A 15,945-nucleotide genomic window follows, 5' to 3' on the forward strand; every position below is an offset into this window, starting at 1 on the left:
CATTTTACACCTGGGGCGAAGCTTTCCACGGGCAGGACCCTGGCAGGGATACGATCAGGCTCGGTCGTTTGCCGTTCACCATCACAGGTAATCTGGGCCATGCCTTGAGAAGATTACGTTATAGAGGGCAGGCTAGATGTCTCTGGGTGGACGCCCTATGCATAGACCAAGGTCATGATCGTGAACGGGGTTACCAGATAGAGATCATGGAGCATATATACTCACACGCAGACCATGTCTTGGCTTGGACAGGCGAGGACTCGGACGCTAAAGATGGAGACTACATCTAAGTTACAAGTTTTGCGAAATTGTTGAGCGCTCTCCTAGGCCTCCCCAGCGCGCACTTGCGGCGTTCCAAGCTCAACATCACAATTACAAGACATTGAGCAGCCTATTCGCGAAGAGACGATACTTCCATCGGAGATGGGTTATCCAAGAGCTCTGCCACGCGAAAGAAGTGAAGGTTATGTGTGGCGGCAGCTGCGTTAGTCTGGCCACATTCAGCGCGTGTGTACACAAAGTGCCCGCCTCTCGCAGGGGCATGGAGAAGCTGAAGGAACTATGTTCACTGATTGGGCACATCCGTCAAGGACTGGCTGACTGGAGACTGTATCAACGATATCCAGACCATCCGAGGCTCAGGGAACTTAATGTATTGCGAGTTCCGATATTGACGGACTTCCTCTGGATGCTGCAGCGATTCCATGCTTTCGACTGCACAAAAGCCAATGACAGACTCCACGCTATTGCAAGCCTGTGGAAGAGTACTCAAGCGGCCGAAGTCTTCAACATATCTTCCGACTACACTCTCTCATGCGAGCAGCTGTATACACAGTTTGCTCATCGCTTCATCACGGCACATCTGCCGAGGACCCAGGCCATCAGCCAACTCTTGAGTATCGCAGCAGATCAAGCAGGTAGCGGCACTAGGGAGAACCGCGAGCCTGTGCCTTCCTGGGTGGTCGATTGGCGACTGCAACCCGCGTTGAACATCAGTCTGGACGAAGTTTTCGGCGATGTCAATCTGCGGCACTCCGAACCATCTGACGCATCGGAAATTATCCTAGCCACGCGATGCTATGGCACAGTCGTCGAAGCCCATGGCCACTATCGCGACTGGACTTTGCTGACGGAACGCGGTCTGGTTATGCCATGTTCCGAAGGAAATCTTTCTGATGATGAGTACGTCACTTCATTGAGCCAGCTTTGCACCAGACTAGACCCCGGAGACATTCTGTGCCAGCCATACGCGCAGTATCGTGGAAGACTCGGTCATGTGGCTGACGCAGGCATCGTCCTGAGACCTTGCAAGACACAACCACACACGGTGAGAATTGCTGGCCGCTTCCCCTTGGACCTCTGGTTCAATGGGGCCACTGGAATAAACAGAGACACCGCTAGCATACCGTCCACCGCCATCACCGTCTGCATCGTGTGAGCTTGTTGCTGATGGATACGCCATGCCAGGCATGATCACTTTCGAAAAGTTGTTCAGAATTGCAGTGGCATTGCAAATTTATGTCTGCTCCGCCAGAGCAAATGGCAGCCAAGCCACACGGCCTCGATCTTCAAGCCACCACTAGACGCCTGTCGTGCATGCTTTCTGACCGTAGATGGTCGCCTCAAAGCTAGTCTGGAATGCGGCCCGGCTGCTTTTGAGCCTTTGAGGTTTCCGGCCAGCGCTTCTCCCACACGACTTTGGTTGGCAGTACCGAGTTCCGCCGTGATCCAGCTACCAACTTCGGCAAGAGCGTCCAGATCAATGCCGGTCTCGATGCCAGCTCTTTGAAAGAGGTACACCAGATCCTCGGTCGCAGCGTTGCCCTTAGCTCCCGGACAATACGGGCAGCCACCGAGCCCAGCAACACTGCTGTCAAAGACTCTCATGCCATGTTGATATGCCGTCCAGGCGTTACTTGTAGCTTGACCATAAGTGTCATGAAAGTGACCCGCAAGCGTAGTGATCGGTATTTTGGCTGCCTTCAAAACTTCTAGAAGATGGCTAACATCCCTCGCAGTTCCGACCCCGCTGGTATCACCCAGGCTGACCTCGTAGCAGCCCATGTCCAGCAATTCCTGAACAACAGCGGGAACGCAGTCTTCTGTCGATGTGCCCTCAAATGGACATTCAAAAATGCAGCTGACGTATCCACGAACACTCATGCCAGCCTCGATAGCGCGCTCGGCAACCTTCCGTGCCCTGTCCAGGCCTTCGATCACCGAGCAGTTGATATTGGCTCGGCTGAAAGCTTCCCTTGCGCTGACGAAGACTGCGACTTCATGTACACCCTGGCTGATCGCGATCTGCAGGCCTTTCATATTCGGGACCAGGACGGGATGCCGAGTGTTGCCATCACGTAGCAACTCCTGGATGGGCTGGGCAGCTAGCAGCAGTTGAGCATCAGAAAGTTGCGGCACTGCTTTGGGTGACACGATGGACGTGAGCTCGATGGAGGTCAACCCAGTCTTCCGGAGTCTTGATATGAGCTCGATCTTCGTTTCCGTTGAAACGGCCTTCTTCATGTTTTGAAGTCCATCTCGAGGCCCAACTTCGACGATTCTGACAGCTTCTCTGGATTCTGTACATGGCTCCATGCCCTCTACCTGGCTGCAGTTTAGGAGAATGTATATCGCCGTCGAATATGCCAGGAGAACGATTGCCGTCGTCGATTTTGCGGGAAGCTCGTATCTTTGTACTAATCTTCAGCAAGGTGCGTCTTCGGCCAGACAGTGGAGTACTATGACGCTACATGAGTGCAGTCAGCGATTTCCGGGTTGTGATGATAGAAGTGTCATCAGCCGGTGTCCGAGGCTGACGGTTCAGTGGAGCCGAGCTGTAGCAGCGTCGGCTGCACCGAACATGTCCTACGCTGGCAGCTGTCTCACACGTTCGGGAAGATGAAAGCAAACACCCATTCTTCGTTCTTGCACATGTGTGACAAAATAGTCTAGAACCAACCATGTTCCATGCATCCCAAAATTCGGAAACCTTGGTGACACTAGCTTGCTCGGGCATATCCTGTGGACATTCATGGTGACGACTGCGGCGTCGTGCGTGGGTGTGCACTACGCACAAGCTGATGCGCAATTGCGGTGCTGATAGCGAGTGCCATAACGGGACGTATGCTGTAGCCACTTCGCAGAATCCTGCACCATGTCAATTGAGGTGCTTTCTAGCTTCTGGGTGTCTATGGCAATGGTGGACCTGGACCGAACACCGTCTCTACGTGCTCAATTATCGTCAGAGGCTCCGCATGTCAGTAGTCAGGCATGAAGACGAAGTCAGGTCGCTGTCTTTGAGCAAGAACACAACGCCGGTCCAAATACCTGAGAGTCGCTTGAGCGATCGCGCGCAAGGTGTAGAAGATGTACAGTTCGGTGCTGGCCAAAAGAAAGTGAATCATGAAGCCCTATAGCAGTCACGCTCCAAGACCATAGTATTCTCCCGTCACAGAACCAGCAGTGATGGGTGGACTTGGCACATCCATATATGCAGCCCAGGCCAACAGGCTGCGAGCCGAGGAAGCCGTCATCGGATGAAAGCAGTTTGTGCCCACCACGATCATCTCCTGCTGCTGCTGTGTACTGAGACAAGAGGGCTGCTGACGTGTTTCTCCCCGCGATCCAGGTCTTGTCGCGCGCATCAAGATGCTGTGATGTGCCTGCGGCTGGACGCTCCTTCATATTCTTACTGCATCGCACTCGTCGTGCATGCCATGGCATGTCAAGCAGACGGGACAGCGTCAATGTGACGAACATGTCTTTGCTGCCACAGGCTATGGCACCGCACCGGGCTCGGAAGAGCAGAAGGATCGAAGGTGGCTCATCTCAGCGGTGGCAGAGACCTCTGGAGGCAGTTCGTGTTCGCAGTTGACAGTCCCGCCTGGCGCACAGCTTGACCAAAGCCAACTGTTGTCCAGGTAACGCCAGTCAAGTTTTGATGCGGATTATCTAACCTTAGTGAGAGTGTGGCGCCAGGTGGGATCGTGCAGCACATGGGGAAGACTTCTAATGCTCGTGTTGCGCACTGCCGTAGGCCTCTCATCTCCACTCCTTCCCTCTGCTCTCCTCTGCTCTCAATCCTGTTAATAGGTGATAACATTGGTCATCCACTCGCCTGACGAGCCCAAGGACGTCGTGTCCGTCTGCAAGACCGCTCTCACGAGATTGATCGCCGTGCGACCTTTGTACGTCCATCTAGCTTTGCAATCTAGAGCATCGAGAAAGAGCTGCACCTCGAGATATCAACAAGCTGGCTGGACAGTGGGCCGACGCGGCAGCGGAGGGCACGACACATTCCACGGCAGACCTGAAGACCTCTAGACTGGATGCCTTCAGAAGGCTCCGGCCTATACGGCCGCGAGCGCAGAGCTATAGCAATCTCGATGGACGTCGCGACACAGTCAAATGGTACTGGAAGGTGACAGCCGTTGGCAGTGCATTCATGATCTTGGGAGGCTTCCTGATGCTGCCGGCTACATTCGAGAAAGAGCGGCTGCACGACTCTGAGGATCATCAGGGACACGATTCAGATATACGAGTTACACCTGCGGTGCTGGGCATATTTGCGATTGCACTTATCACAGCCGCGCTCTCTTTCACTGGCTTGCTATGCTTCGCCGTGAGGAATGCACTTTTCCAACGAGACCTGATCTTCCTCCCGTGTCTGGCCTCGTGTGTTCTCGGATTATTGACTGTAATCTATGACTTCCTGGTCTTCTCGAGATACGAGTTCAAGACACCAGCGCTCTTGACCACGGTTGCCGCAGCTGTGTCGACCATCGTTTACAGCTCACTCCTGATCTCTAATCAGCGCAGGATCGGGAAGACCAGGACAGTGCCAGCGCAGCTCCCAATACCAATGGTCACGCACCAGCATCAAGACAGCGAATCTACCCTGTGGCAGGATCCATCGTACTACCAGAACTACAATCGAAACATGTTCCCAACTGCTCATGTGCCGAGAGAGCCGCCGCCATCGGGCTACGACCCGAACACTATCACGGAGGACGAAATGCAGAGACAGCAAATGTTGATGCTTTTGCTCAACAGAGATCAGCCGTCTACGCCAGACCCGTCACAGAGTACTTTCCGCCTCGACTGGAATGGCCAAGACGATGAAGATGCACCGCGCAATGGGTATTATGGCCCGCCTGACTCGGCCCAGCCTTCGACCGCATATCCGGGGCCTTCGCCGGGCATAGTACGACAAATGACGAACGAGTTGCGACCCTGGGATGGTGTATGGAGGGGCGTGACCAACAATCGAAGGATTCCAAGACCTACGAGCAGAGAGTTCAGAGAACAACGCCGCAGGGAGATCGAGAGGGGAGGACCTGAATAGTGTGTGTGCATATGGTGTATTACGAGGCGTTGTCTGCTGTTGATGAACTACTTGGGCACCCTGATAGCGGCGGCGCATTGGATGTTGTGGTGTTGGGTCGTGCATAGATGTCTTTACCGTAATGTCAAAACTGAGGCCGTAGTTGCTTGTCTCACCGTACTCGAGCTTTCGTGATGCTGTTCCGATGTCTGAAAATTACAAGAATGGCATTGATGACCATCTTGGACTCAATCGTCGAGTTTTTCTCATCTCATGCACGGAGTGCATCCAGCTCAAGATCTTCCATAGTGAGGGTAAGACCGAGCGCGGGAAGAGATGTGGTTGGTACCTACGTACACGGCCTAGGTATCTTCGGTCGTACTTAACTTAGACCTGGGCAAGGACAGTGTTCAGTTTCTGCGGAACTTTCTGCTGGACGTGGTGAAGAGGAAGTCACAAAAGTGAGCGCAGAAATTGGAGAGATACCATGGCTCGTGCTTGACATGCATGAAATCTTAGTGAGCGGCCACTATTCAAACACGCGCAGCCGCCGGAAATTTGCGGCTTGTTGATCAGCCGATCGGATAGCAGAGCCGAGATAGAAAGAAGCTCTCACACCGATTCGAGCGCGTCCTTGGTCACCTCTCGTCTCTGCTGCCACATTCGACCCACACTGTGCGCAGTGTCGACATGTCAGCCTCACTCCCGGGCAGCAGAGAACTACCTGCCTCTCAATATGATTTGAGCACATACTGGGGCCGCGTGCGGCATTCCATTGATTTGACAGACCCCAGGTGAGCCACGACGAAGCGAAGACACGATATGATCTGCATGGATCAATAAACGTACGCTTTCAAGCTCAACGCTCCGTCGTGCTGAGAGCATCGAAGACCGGAAAGCTGACCATGTCACCACAGGACGCTCTTCACCTCCGGCACGGGGCTCGAGCAGGCAAAGTCCCTCATCACCAAGTACAAGCAAGGCGAGATCAAGTCGATGACTCCTGAGCTATGGAGTGCAAAGAAGATCGTCGATTCCACACTACATCCAGGTGCGTGCAAATCGCCGCCTACTGTCGGACGATGCTCACCATCACGCAGACACGGGTGAACCAGTGTTCCTGCCCTTCCGCATGTCAGCTTTCGTGCTTTCGAACTTGGTCGTCACTGTAGGCATGCTCACGCCGAACATGTCGAATACTGGAACGATCGCATGGCAAATTGCTAACCAGTCCATGAACGTGGGAATCAACTTTTCGAATGCCAACAAAAGCTCGCCTATGCCTACTTCGGCAATTGTCCAGTCTTACTTTACCGCTGTTGGTGCCAGTTGTGGTGTTGCAGTCGGACTCAACTCCATCGTTCCTCGACTGAAGCGAATCAGCCCAAGTACAAGGGCTGTGCTGGGGAGACTCGTGCCCTTCGCGGCAGTGGCCAGTGCTGGTGTGGTCAACGTCTTCCTAATGCGTGGCGAGGAGATCCGTCACGGCATCGACATCTATCCAAGTGAATCTGAAAGTGCAAAGGCGAAGCGTGAGGAGGCCGGCAAGCCTTTGGAAACCATAGGCAAAAGCAAAAAAGCTGCGACCCTGGCGGTCGGTGAGACTGCGGCTTCACGAGTGTTGAACGCAACACCGGTCATGGCTGTCCCGCCACTCATTCTGATGCGATTGCAGCAGACCGACTGGCTGAAGTCGAGACCGCGGATGGTACTTCCTGTGAACCTTGGGTTGATCTTTGCGACAAGTCTGGTAGCATTGCCACTTGCGTTGGCCGCTTTTCCACAACGCCAAGCTGTGCAAGCCACGAGTCTTGAGAAGGAGTTCTGGGAGAAAGGTGGCGAGGGCGGTCTCGTGGAGTTCAACAGAGGTATTTAGACCCGATCTGATCAGCAATTTTCAAAGCTGGCGTGGAGTCTGGGCGTACGATGGCATGGTCCGTGGGGATGGAGCACCAGATGCTTCGTAGTGGTAACTTCAGTGTAGCCGGGAGGTACATTGCTGCAGTGGTATCACTCAATTGCTCTCCTACGGTAAAGTTCAGACCAAGCATGATCAAGCATGCCTTGTCATGCAGACGAACGCGTGGCAAGCGACCCCACTTCCTCTTCGCGCGATGTCATCCGACCTCACCTGTCGAGCTAATTAAGCGTAGCGACCGAGCGCTAGCCACACCGGAGTACGAGCTTGCGAGTACGTAGGTGAGGCGTCAGCGAGGGAGTGAAGCTCTATACCAGCCCTCAACTAGCCTTGGCGCCCGCTCTGATTGGTCAACTTTCAAGTTTTAGGGTCACGTGACCTGCCGCACTGTGCCTGTTGGCGAACTCGCAAACATATACTCGTCGCTAACGCCTATGTCGTCGTATAATAAGCACTGTACGTCGGGTAGCGGTAGCGTGGATCGCACGCTACTTTGCAGTCTAGAAGGGTTGGTAGAGAGCTCCACTCCGCTACGCTTACCTTTGGAGGTTCACAACCGCCAACAGCACATTTTAACACTCGGGGTCTATACATTGAACCATCATGTGAGTATCTCATAATCTGCAACATAAACAAAGCCGCCAGATGCTCATCAGCGCACCGGGACAATGCCTCCTTCGAACCTCTTCCACCGCCTCTCCAGCGAGCTCGGCATTACAACCCTCATGAACTCGTCCAACGATGTCCACCTCCTTCTCATCACCCGCTTCATTCGCATGTTCGCCTACGGCTCCTCTACTCTGATTCTAGCCCTCTTCTTCGCCGCACTAGGACACTCCGACACCAAGGTCGGGCTGTTCATGACCCTGACATTAATCGGAGATGTTCTAATCAGCCTAGGCCTGACACTGGTCGCAGACCCCCTTGGTCGACGCAAAATTCTGCTTCTGGGAGCGCTGCTCATGGTTCTGTCAGGTATCGTGTTTGCGAATGTATCAAACTACTGGATCCTGCTGTTCGCTGCTGTGGTAGGGGTGATTAGTCCAAGTGGGAATGAGATTGGTCCTTTTCGAGCGGGGGAGGAGTCGACGCTGGCACATCTCACCGAGGCGAAGACGAGGTCTGATATTTTTGCACTTTATGTCGTGGCTGGTACTCTGGGAACTGCGGGTGGGAGCCTGACGTCTGGATGGGTCACGCAGGAGTTGCAGGCCCATGGGTGGGGCGTGACCTCGTCGTTTCGATTCATCTTCTGGATGTATGCCCTTGTTGGAGCGGCGAAAGCCGGGATGACTTTGTTGTTGAGTGACAAGTGCGAGGTGCAGTCTGGGCCAGCTCCAGAGGTCGTGCAGATGCGGAGACAGGATCCAGAGGAGGATTCTGGAGAGCGGGAGCCGTTTCTTGATGATGCAGATGCAGATGGTGAAGAAGAGGTCGCAAGGCCGGCATCTGTGACGCCGAAGAAGTGGTTCAATCTGTCAAAGAGGTCGCAGACTATGCTCGCTAAGCTATGTGGTCTATTCTTCTTCGACTCATTAGCAAGGTATCTGCTCTAGTTATCACATCGCTATATGATCTCGCTGACTTAATATCGCAGTGGCATGGTTCCCGCCTCTCTGGTGGCATACTTCATCTCACGTAGATTCGGCATGGAGGAGGGTACGCTGGGCACAATTATGGCCAGCGCTCAGTTCGTATCAAGTATCGGCAATATGTTCGCCAGCTCCGTGGCGAAACGTATTGGGCTAGTCCGTACCAGTCAGTCGTCCACAGCACACGATAAATGGGGCAGTCATGCTGACAACCGACAACAGTGGTCTTTACTCATCTACCGAGTGCTATCTTTCTCGCCCTACTGCCAGCGCCGTCGTCTCTATTCATGACGATCATGCTTCTCGTAGCCAGGTCAATCCTGAGCTCAATGGACCAAGCACCCCGCAGTGCTTTCCTGTCAGCCGTGGTCCTACCAGACGAGAGAACAGCTGTGATGGGGATCGTCAACACTGTGAAAACGATGAGCCAAAGCTCAGGCCCACTCATTACTGGCACTCTGGCCAGCGACCAGCGCTTCTGGATTGCCTTTGTGCTTGCCGGTAGCTTGAAGGCTTCTTATGATCTGGCGATGCTGAGCATGTTCGTGAACACCCCTCTGGAGGGTGAACCAAGGAATATCAATGGGTCCAACGTAGCAGCATCGAGCACCCAAGGACATCAAGACGGTCCAGTACCTTTCGATGGTGCTCCGACTTCATCGCGATTCGAAGTTGGCGATGACGAACAAAATTCCGACGATGATTCACAAAATGTCGCAGCAACCAGGTTCTGAAAGTGCTCACCCACCAAAGTTCATCTTGAGTGCGATCGTGGGCTCTCGGTCTGAGCTGAAGTCTTGTCTCGAACCACGATTGCCAGTCTGCGACTTTAAGATCTTCTCCATCAGCTGTTTCTCACCACCCGCTAGGCTGCCGACCAGGGTTCTGAAAGTCGTGTTGTCCGCGGCAGCGAGCTCCAATAGCCGCGCTGCGATCCTAGGATACACCGACTGGCCATCCTGTGCTGCCCTGCTGAGCAGAGTCTTGATCACCAGTACAATTGCAGCTGGTCTTTGGTCAGGGGCGATCTTTGTTGCAGTATATGTTGTGAGTGTCTGAGCCATGACAGACTTTGTCTCAGCCATGCCTTCCAAATCGGGAGCATTCAGCAGAAAGTTGACAGCATGTGAGAATGTCAATCGAGTGGCGACACTCTGTAGCAAGAGTGTGCGATAGCAACCAGCGGTGACCTTGGTCGTCATTGGCGATGAGAGACACTCACGCAGCTCGCCAATGAAGCGCAGCATCAGGGGATCATCGCTCTCGAAAAGCGGCTGAGCGGCCGAAAGTAGGATGGTGATGGTGAGCAGAGTGTTCTTCTCACAAGGCAGGCTTGCTTCCGCCTCCCGCTTCTGAGCATTTCGCAGGATTGCAAGCATGCGTTTGAAAGCATTTTGGACTTGTTGCTTCGTCTGAGGTCTTTCGTCTTCTACAATGCTCGCAATGAAGCGACGAAAGATTGGCAGCGCTTGAGGGACAACAGCAGTCTGACAGCTTGCGGTGCCGAGAATGGTCACGAAAATGTGGAGGATCGATGCGTGCAAGTCCGTCTTTATGATGGAAGGAAACACTTCCGAGACATCCACAAGTGCCTGCAACGATGCACGCACCAGGCTAGTAGCCTCTTCTGAAGACTCCAGCTGCGCAGATACTGGCGTTTCAGCCAGACCCGGGACGAGTCCGCCAATGACTAGGACGATGATGCGAGTGAGCTCAAATAACTGCTCGATATCGTCTGACAACTGTGCTTCGCCGTTGATAGGCGTCTGCAGACCTTGCCTGGACGATGGGTGGACAAGGCAGAGATTCCGCGCGATCTCGACAATGATGGACTGCATGCTCAAACTTTCCGTGAGCACCATGCGATCGAGCAGGTCCATTGTCTCTGCGAAGACAACTTCCTGGTAGATCGCATTGCCAGACACCGACGGGCGTATGATCTTCTTCAGAGCCTCCAAGATGTCCAAGTTGCGTCGTCGAGCCATTACATCGTCGTCGCCACTTCGGACGGCAAGCGATTCGAATGCCAGACCGTAAAGCACGAAGAAGAACGCCACTGGCTCTTCTCGATAGTTGATGCCGGTGTTCTTGCGGGCGATGGTTCCGTCGATGCCGTCTTCTTCGTTATCATCCTTATGTTGCTCTAGCTGCTTGTTGTCAAGCGCATCAAAGACGAAATCGCTATCCTCATCAATAAGACTTGCGATGGCGTCAACCAAGCTCAGCCACGAAGCATGGTAGAACTTTAGCAAGGTCTCACGGTTCAGCGCTGCGTAGACTGTGTCGAGGTCTCCAGACGTAGCAGGTGTTGTGGTGGTTGCCGAAATTTCTGGCTCAAAGCGCAACCGAGCATACTCTCGCAATGACAAGATCCACAGAGGGACTAATTGTGCGATGTGAGGCTTCACTACTTCGGCAAGATACTTTTGCTCTGCGCTTGCAATTTGTAGTTCTGCCCAAGCAGCGAAGACAGCCATGCGAACCATAACCTGTGCACTCGAGCTGAGTCCCTTGAGATCTCCGATGCTGGCAGTGTCTGTATCCTGGGAGAAGCTGTCTAGGGCGGAGACGAGTGTTTTGAGGATGCGACCCATACGTTCGATGTCGGTCACGATACCAGTAGCAATGAAAGTGGCGCAGACGTTGACCGCAGCCCCAGCCAGCTCAGGTGACGAGTCAGCAGCGAACGCGGGCGTCAACGCGGAGCTGATCTGAGCCTGGTACTGTTCAAGCAGCATCGCTTCCTGGAAGTCAGGATCTGGTGTCCTGCCAAACATCTTCAGAATCTGGTCAATGATTTGCATACCTACCACGCGCAGAGCGGCCACGCCGGCAGTAGACGCCGAGAACGCGATTCGGATAACATCTGCGACTTTCTGCTGCAGCGCCGCCTCGCCAGGAGTGTCGTCACTGACAGTAGCCTCTTTTTGAATCATTGCAATGAGATTGTGTAGGCATTGCATTGCGAACAGACGTACCTGCCAGCGCATGAGCTCTTGTGTTGAGGATGCTGCTTCAGCTTCGTCTTCTTTGGATGCGCCAGCAGTAACTGCAAAGCCAGCAACTTCTTCGTCTTGAAGGTCAACGCCCGCAGTAGCGGTCGCACTTTTGGCCACCGCCGTCTTCGACTTGTCTGCCTTCACCATGGTCTTGGTCAGTATGTCGTTACATCTACGGATCCAGTCTGCAGGGTCGCTGGACCCGGTCTGTTGTAGCCAGTTCAAGAAGATGTTGCGGACAGCCTGCTGCGAAGGCTCGAAATTGAGGTACTCCCAGAGCCGTTCCTCGAGACCAGGTCGCGCAACTCGCACAATCTCAGGGGCGTCGCGTCGCATCAGTGTGAACAGACCGTGTAAAGCAAGCTTCGAGACATCCTCCGAAGGCGAGTCGATGTCATCCTGCAAGCGGCGAACGTACTGAACAAACTCCATATGGCCCGGTGCATATAGTGACAGATGCTCTAGACATCGCAGACTCTCCAGCAGAGCAGCAGTCTCCTCTTCTCGAGAGAAGAGACGCACCATCGTTAGTATCATATCTCGGGCCTTCGCCATATCCTGTAGGTCCGGCCCAAGGACATTGATGAGCGCATCGACACCACGAGCCAGTGTGGCAGCCACCGGCAGATCCATGGACATGTTTGACGAAGCCTGCGCCACGGTCTCAATGTTGTGACTGTCTGACACGTACAGCTGGCTAAGTAGACCTATCGTAGTCGTAACATAGCCCGAGAAGTTCAGTCCGGCTGACTCCGCAATCGTCGCGAGACTGCCCAGTGCCCAAAAGTGAACCAGTGGATGAGTATCTGCAGCCAGCGACATCAAGATGCCAACAATGTTCTTCATGTGCAGTCCAGCTGCCATGCCACCAAGTTGTGAATGAATGTGAGCAAGCGCAGATGCGCAGCCAGCACGTACATAAGGCTCACGGTTGTTAACAATAGTTTCTGTGAGATAGGTAACCTCTGAACTCGTAAAAGCGGTGCCAGAGCTCGAGCACAGCCGGCCAAGCGCGGCAGCAGCCATGCATCTAATGCTGTCGTCTGGGTCCTTGATGCAAAGGTGAAGTAGCGCCTGCAGACCCTTCTCGGCCTGCATGCTCTTTAGCTCGCCACGAGCTGACCCAAGGTCTCCTGTTGTCACCCGCAACGCCATCGAAAGTGCAAGCGCAACATTCGCGACGATCGCTACTTTCCGGGCAGGGTCCTTCTGCAGCATCGGTGCGTTTATAGAAGAGCTGATCTGCTGTATAGTGCTGTCTTGTACTTTGGGGCTCTGTAGAGGCAATGAGAGACCAAATGCCGCGATGGCTGCATTCACGACTTCGGTGGCCGGAGGTCCAGGCAGTTCTTGCTCGGTTTGCGCAGATGACAAGTAGCAGGAGGTAGGGTCATTCTCAGCGGCTACGCCGACTGGCGACAGTATGGCTTGATCGATCTCTGCTTCTTGATCGGATCTGCTTGTCCAGTGCCTTTCATGTCCACCAGTGATCGGATTGCGGATGTCGAGACCTCGTAAACACCCCGATACACCGAAGCCATAATTGTCGCTCAGATCCCAGATGCTTTCGAAAGTGCTTGCAGAAGATGCGATGGCGGCGCTCAATGAATTTGGTGCGTCGTACTCGGAGTCTGAAAAGGAGGCGACGGCAATGGGCAAGATGGTCGAGTGCGCTGTTGCTTCAAGGCTTCCAGCTGGACTCAGGCTGAGGAGCTGCGAGAAGCACTGAAAGACCCTGCGTCGAACCATGACCTCGTAATCTTGCAACTGCAGCGCGGCAGAAAGACGATTCGATGGGTCATCGCTAGTTCTTTTCGAAGGCAACCCTTGCAAGAACGTGACAGTGTTCTCAAGCATCACCGATAATCGCCGAGAGATATCAGATGTGAGTAGCCGTTGATTGTACGTCAAGAATGCTTTTATTGACCCCAGAGCGCACTCTCGTACATGAGCCAAGTAGCTCAACTCTAGCATGTTCCGCTTGCTGATGTGGTCGCTAGAGACGGGCTTAGGCAGTGCATTTCGCCACAAGAGCATAAGTTGCGCTACGTGAATCTTCACGAAGTTAGGTCCAAGGGACATGAGACCTCCAATCATGATCCAGGCTACCTGCAACTGGCAACTTGACACTCTGAGGTCAGAGCTGCCGCTCGACTTCAGTAAGTTCGTAGCCTGTTGGAGCACCCTGGCATATACGTCAACCGACCCGTATAATGGATGCTGGCTCGATGTGCTTAAGATGGCTGCCAGACCGTGCGCGTAACCTATGCAGCGACGCTGGCTCTGGCGCGGACCTCCCAAGAGATTCAATTCGCGACTGACACTGTTCATGCATATCGTGACCGTGGGCAGTAGCTGTTGTGGACACGCGAGGGTGAACGTGCGCAGTGCTCGTGCAGCATGCACCTGGACTGTAAAGCTTGGGTGTTGAAGTACCTGCAGTAATCCTTCGCGGCAGCCTTCCGCAATAGTGCCAATCGCAGTGTCCAGTCGTTGAGTGAGCGAAGTCAATGCACTGATCGCACCAGTCAGGACTGCTTTCGATGGCTCTGGTCGTTCTTTGACGGTCTGTGGATAATCTTTGATGATATCGTTGAGCAGAAATCTGCAGGCATTCATTTGCGCTGTTTCGCCTATCATTCCACCTATGACTTGGTCGAGGATGATGCGTACAAACTTGCGGCACATCAATTGCCGATACTGGTTGTATTGCCAGCCAGGGTAGTCTAGCAGGTCCTTGAACAGATGGTTCACGATCTCGCCATACTTTTGTTCGACAACACCTTCGCCAAGTGCTCTTAGCACTTTAATGTAGCAGACCGCGATGCCAGCTCGAGCTCTGTTCGGTGTAGCGGGTTTGCAGAAGTGCGTTGACAATAGCCGAAAGATCTCTAACAGCCCATAAGACAGTGCCGTTGCAGATTTCTCTGGCGCTGGGGATGAAGCACGTTCTGCTTCATCACCTTCTTCCGATAAGCCAGTCTTCTTCGACTTTTTTGGCTTTTTCATCTTAGGTACCGCATCCTTATTCGGCGACTCGGTATAGCTCTTCACGAGCTCTGTTGCAAGACTAGAAGCTGCTGCATGTCGGACCCTGACAGAGGCGCTCTCCATCGCCTTGAGTAGCGCCGCCTGTAGCTTGTCAAAGTCGCTGGAATTGTCGAAATATGATGTATATCGTATCAACTGCTCCAAGCACCAACATGCGTTAGCCTGTACAAGGAGAGATCTGTCGGTTCCTGCAGCATTTCGAGCTTGTTTCCATATAGCACGTCCCAGATCTTCGTCTATCGCGACAGCGATGCCCTTCGCAATCTTCCCGCAAGCCTGGAATATGGCACTTCGAAGTGCCGTGTCGCTCGCTGCAGGCTTCAGCAGCTTCAGCACAGCAGTACATGCCAATGGTGACAAACTGATTGCACTGTCGCCCGCAGCGTCAAAAATGACGCCCAAACAGTATACCGCGGCATGCTTCGCGCGGGCGTCCTTGTCTTTGCCGGCATTGACAATCGCGACCAGTTCATTGATCGATTCGTAGAGGATCTTCCTGCTGCCTTTTGTAAGGATGCCGTGGAAGCATCTACCAACATTCTTGCGTATTACCCTCGTCGGCGCTGGAGACGCGAGGTCGATCACTTGGAACAGCTCTTTCTTCAACGCGACCTGCTCTGCGCTGACTTCGTCGTTCGTGATGTCCTCGACATGCTTCGCGAGGTCGGCCGTGAAGGTGAGGAGATATAGACCTTGCTGCTCCGAGGGGAGCGAGTGCAGCTTTGAGACATCTAGCTCGTATGCAGATGTCGGTGCAGCTGCTTCTTTCGTGCCATTCGTAGTGGTACTCGTGGTGGTAGCTGGCTTATTGACGGACTTGGTGGGGGGTTGTGCTGCAGACTCCGGGTCGGCCATTGTGACCAGGCAGTGCTATGCTATGCTATACCATCCCGCGGCCCCGAGTATGCCTTCAAACACGTAACAAGGCCGTAAAAAGTCGTTCAGTCGTGTCGTGTGTTCATGTCAGGAGCAAGGATGTTGAATGTACAGTCCAGTTATAGCTCCACAAACATTTAATCCGAATGCCGAGCTATGTCCGCTGATACACTTCTCTCTACCCTT

The 15,945-nt window shown here is 53.6% G+C and overlaps 6 protein-coding genes across 6 annotated transcripts; 4 read left to right on the forward strand and 2 right to left on the reverse strand.

Annotated features, from left to right (window-relative positions):
* Positions 1 to 541: 541 nt before the first annotated feature.
* CLAFUR5_03458 (uncharacterized protein) lies at positions 542 to 1,438 on the forward strand (the record flags this gene model as incomplete). The annotated part of the gene is made up of 1 exon (XM_047902606.1): positions 542 to 1,438. The coding sequence occupies one exon, from the start codon at positions 542 to 544 to the stop codon at positions 1,436 to 1,438; it is 897 nt and encodes a 298-aa protein (XP_047758393.1).
* A 53-nt stretch (positions 1,439 to 1,491) lies between these two features.
* CLAFUR5_03459 (Hydroxymethylglutaryl-CoA lyase, mitochondrial) lies at positions 1,492 to 2,595 on the reverse strand (the record flags this gene model as incomplete). Its single annotated transcript, XM_047902607.1, has 1 exon — positions 1,492 to 2,595. One exon carries the CDS (start codon positions 2,593 to 2,595, stop codon positions 1,492 to 1,494), a length of 1,104 nt encoding a protein of 367 aa, XP_047758394.1.
* A 1,849-nt stretch (positions 2,596 to 4,444) lies between these two features.
* CLAFUR5_03460 (uncharacterized protein) lies at positions 4,445 to 5,344 on the forward strand (the record flags this gene model as incomplete). Its single annotated transcript, XM_047902608.1, has 1 exon — positions 4,445 to 5,344. The coding sequence occupies one exon, from the start codon at positions 4,445 to 4,447 to the stop codon at positions 5,342 to 5,344; it is 900 nt and encodes a 299-aa protein (XP_047758018.1).
* A 669-nt stretch (positions 5,345 to 6,013) lies between these two features.
* On the forward strand, positions 6,014 to 7,199 carry CLAFUR5_03461 (Sideroflexin fsf1; the record flags this gene model as incomplete). The annotated part of the gene is made up of 3 exons (XM_047902609.1): positions 6,014 to 6,117; positions 6,241 to 6,374; positions 6,424 to 7,199. The coding sequence occupies 3 exons, from the start codon at positions 6,014 to 6,016 to the stop codon at positions 7,197 to 7,199; spliced, it is 1,014 nt and encodes a 337-aa protein (XP_047758016.1).
* A 710-nt stretch (positions 7,200 to 7,909) lies between these two features.
* On the forward strand, positions 7,910 to 9,124 carry CLAFUR5_03462 (uncharacterized protein; the record flags this gene model as incomplete). The annotated part of the gene is made up of 2 exons (XM_047902610.1): positions 7,910 to 8,784; positions 8,839 to 9,124. 2 exons carry the CDS (start codon positions 7,910 to 7,912, stop codon positions 9,122 to 9,124), a joined length of 1,161 nt encoding a protein of 386 aa, XP_047758023.1.
* Positions 9,125 to 9,573: 449 nt separating this feature from the next.
* On the reverse strand, positions 9,574 to 15,738 carry CLAFUR5_03463 (Pof6 interactor protein 1; the record flags this gene model as incomplete). Its single annotated transcript, XM_047902611.1, has 1 exon — positions 9,574 to 15,738. One exon carries the CDS (start codon positions 15,736 to 15,738, stop codon positions 9,574 to 9,576), a length of 6,165 nt encoding a protein of 2,054 aa, XP_047758019.1.
* Positions 15,739 to 15,945: the final 207 nt, after the last annotated feature.

The sequence above is a fragment of the Fulvia fulva genome, chromosome 2, assembly GCF_020509005.1.
Source record: "Fulvia fulva chromosome 2, complete sequence".
In the NCBI taxonomy this organism is placed as follows: Eukaryota; Fungi; Ascomycota; class Dothideomycetes; order Mycosphaerellales; family Mycosphaerellaceae; genus Fulvia; species Fulvia fulva.